Genomic DNA, 9,455 nt, shown 5'->3' with positions numbered 1-9,455 from the left:
GTGGTGAGGCATGCCGAGGCACGCCACAAACGCCAAGCCAATATTCCTCTTTGACTCTTGATTACAGTATGAGACCCAAGACTGCTCAGAATCTACTGCATGGATCTTTTCACTAAATGTAGCATGCTCACAAGGCTACTTACACTACACTATCAGCACCTGGGGTCTGGTCCAGGTGCTGAAGGATTCCCTTTAACGGGTCCAAAATCTCATTAAAGAAATTCAATCCATTGTATTTATTTGTATGATGCCACTCCGTGTGTTTTATAACTATTAGGCATTTGTGCCGCTGTTGTGAAAAACTATACATTTGGGGTTTTTTTGCCATATTGTTTTGCAATGATATATATTAAGAATGGGGGCTTATTGTTTTTCTTGAATGTAGGCATTTGCTTAAACAACAACTTTTATTAGAGAGTGCTGTATCCATAGGATGTGATGATGTGATAACAGAGTGACACGACCACTAACAAGAAGCCACGTGTGTTTGATACTGGTAAAGCATATACTGAGGTCAAGTGTGTAAAAATCTTAACTACTTCTTCTAGATTGTGTAGAGTTGTTTTATTTAGTTCCATCCAGAAATTCTCTTATCTTCATGGTAAACTCAACATACCAAGTAGCCAGTCTCTTGGCTTAGGCAGCCACTTCTGTATTTTAACTTGGTCATTTTTTTAAATATAAGAACAAAAGACACCTCCACCAAGTGTGAATGAGTTTCGTACATCTTTTTATTATGTGTCTCTTTACACCAACCAATAAAAAAAGTTTACAAAGATAGTTAATGCCTGCCAACTGTGTCCTAGTTGCTTCAGTGATATATGCTGACTAATATTGAGTAATTGCCACATGCTAGTGACACGTGCCATCAATGATGTTGTATGCCAGCAAACAGAAGACAGGCATTTTCTCTAATGTTGTAAAACTTTTTTTCTTTTCCTGTGTTCAGTTACTCATCAATACTTAGCACAAAGTTTCTGAGTGGAAAGATGTTAGCATTTAGCACCATGATGTCCGATATTCAAACTTCCCTTTTAGTTTAGTGGTCTTGGCCAGCAATGACAAGAACATATAAAAAGCACCTAGCAAAACTGAATCTCATTATCAGTTCTGGACAATACATATCATACAAAATAGTATCTGTGCCTGACAAATTGTTTTAGAAGCCAAATGATAACTATATTGTGTTGAACATCAGCTGGGTCTTGCATGCTGTAATTCTTATACCTCATCAAACTCTCCCCACATTCTGCCCACGATGAGGTAGTTGAAACGTGGAAGTTCTTTCTTTAAGCTGTGAACTTCATCTTGGTTAGAAACATGGGTGGAGTTTGATGTTCATATTGATCAGTGCGTGTTTGCTCACAAATTTAAAAAACTGTGTTTTTTAATCTTTCATTTCAACTTTCGATAGCACCATTCAGATGTCTTCAAAATAGGATTTTTTGTACAAAAAATAGAGCAAAGCATTTAGTTTGTGTTATTGCAAAATATTTAGCGCCTCTCCTCCAAATTATCCCCTTTTCCACAATGTGTGGAAAATAAATTACTATTTTGGTGACAAAATTATAACAGGGACAAAAAACGGAGTGCTGATTGTTTGCTGTGGTTTAAAATTAAGTAATACCCTAAATTTACAAGAAGCATACTGGTCCCACTTCAACACCAAATTCTTGTTCTGGTCCTCCAATATCCAAGGGTGCAATATCTACAATAGGCAATCTCATTGTCTTACGTGTTCTGTACTCGAAAATGGTTTTACCCCAGGCCCCTGTGTGTTTCTGTGAAGCAAATAAGAAATGAAATAGAAGAGTATAAGATTAGGTTAGGTTTCACATAGTAGTAACTAAAGAAGATGCTTAAAAATGGCCCAGAAACACACGGTAACACGGTACAACAATACTCTACTTAAAATCCCCGAGAAACATAGTTAATATACACTCATTGACAAAAAATAGTACCAGACTGCTAAAAAACCCAGCATGCAGTTATGTTTTATTCCGAAATTTATATATATATATATATATATATATATATATATATATATATATATATATAAAATTAAAGGCTTGGTCTGATTAGGAACTGGGTCTGGATGGCCCAGAAAGACCCCCAGTAGAGAGGACCCTTTGATAAGCACAAACAGCTCCTGCAGTTTGCTTGTCCATCCAGACATCCAGACACAGGTGCTAAGCAGAAGGAAATCCCCCTTCATTCCGCTGCAAATATGTAAACCCCGCTCCCCTTAACCCACTGTGGCCAAGTGAATACTTTACCTGTCCACGCTCCAGCCTACTTCTGTGGCTCCTGACCCTCTGACGTCCTGCTCAGCCAATCAGTGGGTGTGGCGGGACAGCACACTGATTGTCTGAGTGGGACACGAGGGAGCGGGGAACCACAAAAGCAGGCTGGAATGTGGACAGGTAAAGTATTCACTACCAGTACATAAACTTATTCAAACTGGCAGAACATGCAGTGTGACACCTGCTGTATTTCCGGTACATGTGAATGCACCCTTAATGTGGAGCCGCACACTACCCCAACTACTGGAGTGATGATATGGAAAGCCATCACATATGACAGTCACCACTAGTAATAATACAAGGGACATTAACAGCAATTTTTTTTTCATTATGTATAGTTACTGCACAGATTTTATGTTTTTTTGCACAGTTATAGAGGACCTGTCACGAAGAATCAGCAAACAGATTGCAGCAGATGCTGCGAGTTGCATGCATTGCAATGGGATCTTCCAGTGTCAGCTGCAGCTGCATACTGATCTGCACAGTGATTCTTCTTGACAAATACCCTTTAAATTAAACATGGCCCAAAAAGCCACCTGAAACTGACAGTCTGATTTACAGACAATGAAAATGGAGACTCCAGATGACAGACTACAGAATCATAGGATGCTTTATCTACTCCTAGAAAAGACTTAGTTGAGATAAAATATTATGCAGTGTTCCCTTTTCTGGAGCTCTGATGGGACAGAGAATTACATACACCTCTAATTATTATACTGAACATAGAGATGCTGAACACTTTTGGAGTAAAACATTTTAGGCAATTTATCTTACACTCCTGCCTTAAAAAGTCCCCCGCCAGGGCATAGGCATGCCGGACCTATATAAGAGCAAATGACTCTACATAAATCTAGATGCCTCAGTGCTTCCCCATGTGCCAGTTCAGATTTACTGCAGTGTGCCCCGAAGAGCACACAGAGGTCACACCTCCTCTGCATGTGACCACACCCACTTCTCCGCTTGCAACATTTTTGAGCAACATGAGTTTGCGCAAAATATTTAGCAAATGTTTTATGGCTTAAAGCAATGAAAGAAAATATAGTTGTAATAAAGAATAGAAGGCAAGGGCGAAAAGAGCACAAACTGTGTAACACAAGAAACAAGCTTGGATGTAAATACTTACAGTACAACCATCTTCCAAAACAGTGTATGTGAATTTGCTGTTTCCCTCAGCCTTCAGCTCACTTTCAGTGGAGCTCATGAATTTTACGGCCTTCTTAACATTTCCATTCTCTCCATCCATGTATGCTACACTGTTTTTGCAGTGGTAAGTGATATTTTGAGAACCTCGGCTAGAGAGAATTCTGAGGAACGCCATTTGGACATCACTAACATCTTCTGGGAGGTCTGGATCACCATAGCTAAACTGCAATGTGCACACAGCAGTTATTAGTATCTAATATAGAGATAAGTAACTTATTTGGATAAGCATTAAAATTTTGGGCAAAGACAGAATATTAAAGTCATGTTGAAGTTCAGAAGTAGAGATGAGCAAATTTACAGTAATAATGAAGCAAATCGCTTTGTTATCTCTGCAATCTGCTTATCAGCCTGCTGCCGTTTAACTCACTGCTGCTCCTCTCCGGATGATGGAAAAGGCTTGATCCAGTCCTGGGAAACTTCTCCCAGTTTACCAAGACTGGATGCAGCTTTTCCCAGCACCTGGGGAGGAGCGGCTGTGAGATAAAAGACAGCAGGCTGATAAGCGGATTGCAGAGATAATGAATCACTTTGCTTCATTATTACTGTACATTTGCTCATCTCTATTCACAAGTGAACAATGTAGATAAGAATCATGTTAGCCCTGTACAATGTTGCTTATCCTTTGTGCAATAAGAAACTACAATGGGAAATCTTTCCTTTTGGAGAGATTGTTTTGCTTGGCATAAAATCCCCAGTCAATGTTCTAAGGCTCCTTGATTGAGCGAGACTTGACTCGAAGGGACATCTCTTTGTTAAAGAGGTGTGAGAGCTATTTTATATATCCTTTCAAAACAGTCATTATCCTTTTATAAACAATACACTATATTCCTCATAGTCTTACCTGGAATCCACCACTCATAGACTCGCCAAACCAAACATGTTTCCTTGCAGCACCGCCAGGGCCAGTGTACCAATTCTTTTGTGGGATATTTCTTGGATTGGCATTAATGCATGTTTCACCTGTTTCCATGTTGCAGAACACTTTAATGGCATCCATTTTACAACCTTGGTTGGGGTCAATCCAATATTCTCCTACAAATTAAAATAACAAAAATGTCACACAATTATTAGATGATGGATCAAAAGGGTAACTTTTACATGGAATTTGCATGTGGGTTTAGAGCTACTGTGCAGTTTGTGGCACGTACCAGCCGCGGCTGCAGCAGTAGCTTTAGTAGGCCGAAAAAGAGGTGTAATTCTGTTGCATGAGACAGAGGGAGAGGGGTGGCAACTAGTCATCTGGGCAGGGAGCCGCTCTGGGCTAGTCACGGCTCTCTCCCTGTTGATGCTTAGTGCATGGATGATTGACAGGCAGAAAGGCCACTAGCGGGCCTCTCTGCCTGTCAATCATCCTCGCACTGCACGCTGACAGGGAGAGAGCTGTTACTAGCCCCGGGCAGCTCCCTGCCCAGATGACTAGTTGCCGCCCCTCTCCCTCTGTCTCATGCAGCAGAATAAACCTTTTTTTTTCTGCCTACTAAACCTACTTTTGCAGCTGCGGCCGATATGTGCACGCTGCACAGTAGCTCTATACGGTGCTTGAGGGAACCATATCAGCACAATTGTGCTGATTGGTTCCCTTTAAGTTTATTGTCCTCTATTTCCAAGAGGTGATAAATGCACTTAAAAAAGTTCTCTGTGTTTTGTATAAACAAAACTGTAAAGAAACACATTAAAGCCCCTATTACATAGGTGGTCGCAAATAATGAGCATGACTATGCTGAAGAAAAGGATGTCTGAAGTTTATAATATAATTCTGTTCAGTAGGGGTGTTTCGGGCGGCAGCCCGGGGCCCTGAGCTCCTGGGGGGCCCATGACCACCCAAAAAGACTTATACTTTCAGTGGTGTACTGTCTCCTAGCTACACTTCCGCCATGATTTGCAAAAAATCACTGTTTTTTATGGCAATTTTGCACAAATCAGGACATTATGACATTATCTGTCCTGTACTATGAACGTCAGGCTAGTGCCGCCATAGTTACAGTAGGGTGGGGGGGCCCAGGCTTGGTGAACAGCCCGGGGCCTATGGTAAAGTTAATCCGCCCCTGATTCTGTTCTTCTGTTACACCCATAGAAAGCAATAACACTTTATATTTACTGGTGAATATGTTTACAGGTAAAAAAAAAAAAGTAAATGCACATAATAAATTTGCAGTTTTAGAAGCCTTGTTAATGTGTGATAATCTAAGTTCTTTTTAGCAATCCTATTTGTTAGGTTGTAGCTGTTAGAAAGAATACACCTAGTGACCAGCCTGGTAAATATTAACACAAAAAGCAGCTACACATACAAATGCTTACATATATCTAGTCCCATATAATTTCAGATTATACAATATTACATAGTCATCATGCTATTTTTATGTGATAAATGTGTTCTCAATGTAATTACTGTAACAACTTATCTCAATGCTGTCACTATCTCATTGCACATAGCGTATAGAAATTTAGTTTTTGAAATTGAGTACTTGTTGCAAAATATTACAATTGGTAACATTCTAACCTTTGTTCTTTCAATAATCTTTATAACATCTGTGCACAACTTACCACTCTTCAGGTCAGGGTGGCAGAATTTAAGGTCACGGCAGTTGCGAGCTGGGTTCTTTCGGGTACCATCAGGACTGATGATGTTTTCTATCTGACTATTGATGGACTTTAATGAGGACATAATCTCAGTTGTAGTTGTTGCATCAAGTGGCTGGTCACCATAATATGGGGCTGATGGTCCTTTTTCCCCACCATAGGAACCAAGGCCAGCTGATCCACCATCACAGCAAGAACCAGGTGGGCCAGGAGGGCCAGGTTGTCCTGGTGGTCCAGGTTGTCCAGATGCTCCCTAGAATATACAGAACAATTAATATTAATAAAAGTCATTGTAACTCATTTGTCCATAAGATTCTATATATTGGTTTGCTATGCTTACTAACATAATCTAGATACTTTTATGTTTTTACCTCTGGGCCACTTTCTCCTCTGCTGCCACGGGGACCTGGGGGACCAATAGGTCCTGGATATCCACTTGTACCATCTTTACCTGGGGCACCATTAGATCCTGGGGGACCCTAAAACCATCACATAGTTCATCAGATAAACATGTTTTTTTTTAAATTAAAATCAGCATACCAAAAATGTATACTAGAGTACAATTATTTACTTACTCTGGGACCTAGAGGACCTGGGGATCCAGCAGTACCTTGCTCTCCAGCAGGGCCCTAAAAAGTAATATTGTTAAATAATGTTAATAAGGCTAAGGCTCTAATCATGTCTGCATCATATTATGGCAACTTGGAGCACAGGGGCACATCCATCATACAATGGGCATAAGAAGCTCCAGATTGACATAATGTAGTAAACGTTCCAGTGGGGTTTCCATTTGAAGAGGAAATAATGCTACAATGCTATTTACCATTAAAAAAAAAAATAATTAGTCATCATCTAAAGCTATTTTAGCATGTGACATACAGGTGTACATTGGCCTATTAAATAGCAGACATTAATAAATATATTTTACTGTTCAAAATTACTTTTTTTAAGAATATTTTCAGTAGTCCCTTGAAACATTCTTGATGTAAGAAATATGTTCAAATATTGCTAGAATCAAGGCGAAAATAATATGGAAGTAATAGATTTAATAATAGAGTAAAGACTAAATGAATTAAAGAATTAACTAATTTGTACAAACAATTATGAGCTTTGATGTAAACTTACAGGAGAACCAGGGGGGCCAGGGTTGCCAGGGAATCCACGATGACCTTTGATTCCATTGGTACCACGCTCTCCTGCTTCACCCTTATCACCCCTTGGGCCCTGAAGACCCTAAAGAAAACATTAAAAAATATATAACATTAGCAGTCAGATCAATATTCTCCCTCTATCAATATTTTTCTATACAGTATAGGATGTAGATCCTATTGTAGGCATGCTATAAAAGAAATGTTTAAGACATACGGGTTGGCCTCGAGCACCAGCAGGACCAGCGGGACCAGCAGGACCGGCATGACCCTAAAAGAAAAGAAAGTGAAATTGTGTTTTTATTTTCTGCTCAAAATATTCTGCTTTCCATGATTTTGAATTTAATAGTATACTAGGTACTAACTATATTAGGTACTAACACTAACACATCCTTCTACAGGAGTTAACTGTCTATGAAAGCACACAGATTAGTTAACCAAACTAACACAGTCCTACAAAAGTCAAGATTTGTTAAAATGTTATAACTCCAAAATGTGGAGTTAGGAACTGTTATTTATTTATTTTTTTATATAGGCATATAGTCGCAAATGTTTAACATATGGATCTATCCTAATCCTTTATACTTAGAATTAGTAGGTCATGTGAACCAGCAAATGATTAAATCGTTGTCCATGGACTTATTGCAAAGAGATTAGTAGTAGTATCATAGAATATTAAAAGTATTAATATGTTTGCATATTGTTGATCAGGTTGTTCCCTAATAAAGCAGACTTACACTTTCTCCTCTATCCCCTGATTTTCCAGCTGGACCAACAGGGCCAGGGGCACCAGGGTGGCCTGGAGATCCAGGAGCACCAGGAGAGCCATTTTCACCACGATCACCCTGTAAATAGTACAATAGATTAGATAACAAAAAAAAAAAAAGGAAATGAAGCAAACTTTTGCTTGTACTGTACTGTACTAGATACTTACCTTAGGACCAGAAGATCCATCCCGTCCAGGCAAGCCATCAGAACCTGGATTACCCTAAATTAATAAATGAATAGGTTACAGTTACTTTTGATAAAATTGTTAAGAAAGAATATTTCCCAGGGACGTTTAGTCACATTCCGCTACAAATAGTGCAAAGAATGCAAAGATGAGTTTATTTTAAAGGGCTTTCCAGGATTAGAAAAAACATTAGGATTAGAAAAAAAGCACCACACCTGTCCTCGGATTATGTTAGGTAGTAGAATTGAACCCTATTCACTTCAATGGAACTAAACTTTAAAACCACGCTCAAACTGAAGACAAGAGTGGTGCTCTTTCTGGAAGAAAGCAACCATGGTTTTTTAAGCCTGGATAACCCCAATATCTATATAATGAGGCTGCAACAATAACAAAAATAAAAAAAAAATTTTTTCACATGGCATGCTTCAAGCAACATACATCTCTTCCTGCTTCTCCAGGGGAACCATTGAGACCTGATGGACCTGGGGGACCTGGGGTACCACGATCACCTGGAGACCCATTGCTACCTGGTCTACCATCTTCTCCCTTAAAAAAAAAATGTTGTTTAGTGAGTAAATGATTTGTGAAGCTATGTATATGAATAAGGTTTTATACATACACTCACAGAATAGGAATTATCATTGCAAACTGCAAAAATGAGTCTGCAAAGTAGCTGTCAAAACAATTAAAAAATATATAGAAGAAATAAAACAATAAGTAACACAAGCAATGATCCATGTAGTACCTTAGCACCTGGAAGGCCGGGACTACCAGGTCTACCTTGTAGACCAGGTAAACCTACAATACCACGGGTACCAGCTGGGCCAGAGATACCAGAAGGACCTGGAGCACCCTGTAAAAAAAGATAGAAACTAAATATTAAATACAGTAAATAGATAATCTCTTATATAATGTGTTACTATTAAAGCTCTTAAAGGATTTTCTATGCATTGACAGACAAAGTAAGGTCTAACATGTGGCATGTTAAATGTTTTTAAAATCATGCTCACTATCCATGTCAGTGTTCAGCTGAAATAATACAGTAAATACTAACCGATTCTCCCCGAGAACCCGGTAGACCTCTCTCTCCTGGTTGGCCTGGTTCACCCTTTGGACCTGCAGAACCTGCACTACCGGGTGCACCAACACTGCCTGCAGGACCTGGAGGACCATCTTTTCCTGGGCCACCAGGAGGGCCAGCAGGACCAGCATTGCCCTATTAATAGACAGAGATTTTAGTTAAGTTCGGCGAGTAAGGGAGTGCACTGA

At 39.4% G+C, this 9,455-nt stretch overlaps 1 protein-coding gene across 1 annotated transcript in view; it reads right to left on the bottom strand.

The window, feature by feature from the left end:
- Positions 1–713: 713 nt before the first annotated feature.
- The window catches only part of COL3A1 (collagen type III alpha 1 chain), a 56,265-nt gene continuing 47,523 nt past the window's right edge, over positions 714–9,455 (bottom strand). The window contains exons 39-51 of the mRNA XM_069983508.1: positions 9,241–9,402; positions 8,932–9,039; positions 8,625–8,732; positions 8,169–8,222; positions 7,972–8,079; positions 7,452–7,505; positions 7,212–7,319; positions 6,662–6,715; positions 6,458–6,565; positions 6,051–6,339; positions 4,348–4,538; positions 3,427–3,669; positions 714–1,781 (exon numbers count right to left, since the gene is read on the bottom strand). Coding sequence (XP_069839609.1) covers positions 1,635–1,781; positions 3,427–3,669; positions 4,348–4,538; positions 6,051–6,339; positions 6,458–6,565; positions 6,662–6,715; positions 7,212–7,319; positions 7,452–7,505; positions 7,972–8,079; positions 8,169–8,222; positions 8,625–8,732; positions 8,932–9,039; positions 9,241–9,402 — 1,734 coding nt within the window. The 3' untranslated portion in view covers positions 714–1,634. The remainder of the gene's footprint in view (positions 1,782–3,426; positions 3,670–4,347; positions 4,539–6,050; positions 6,340–6,457; positions 6,566–6,661; positions 6,716–7,211; positions 7,320–7,451; positions 7,506–7,971; positions 8,080–8,168; positions 8,223–8,624; positions 8,733–8,931; positions 9,040–9,240; positions 9,403–9,455) is intronic.

This window comes from Dendropsophus ebraccatus, chromosome 9 (assembly GCF_027789765.1).
Source record: "Dendropsophus ebraccatus isolate aDenEbr1 chromosome 9, aDenEbr1.pat, whole genome shotgun sequence".
Lineage (NCBI taxonomy): Eukaryota > Metazoa > Chordata > Amphibia > Anura > Hylidae > Dendropsophus > Dendropsophus ebraccatus.
Note: the sequence above shows the minus strand (reverse complement) of the source record. Positions and strands in the feature narration are given on the sequence as shown.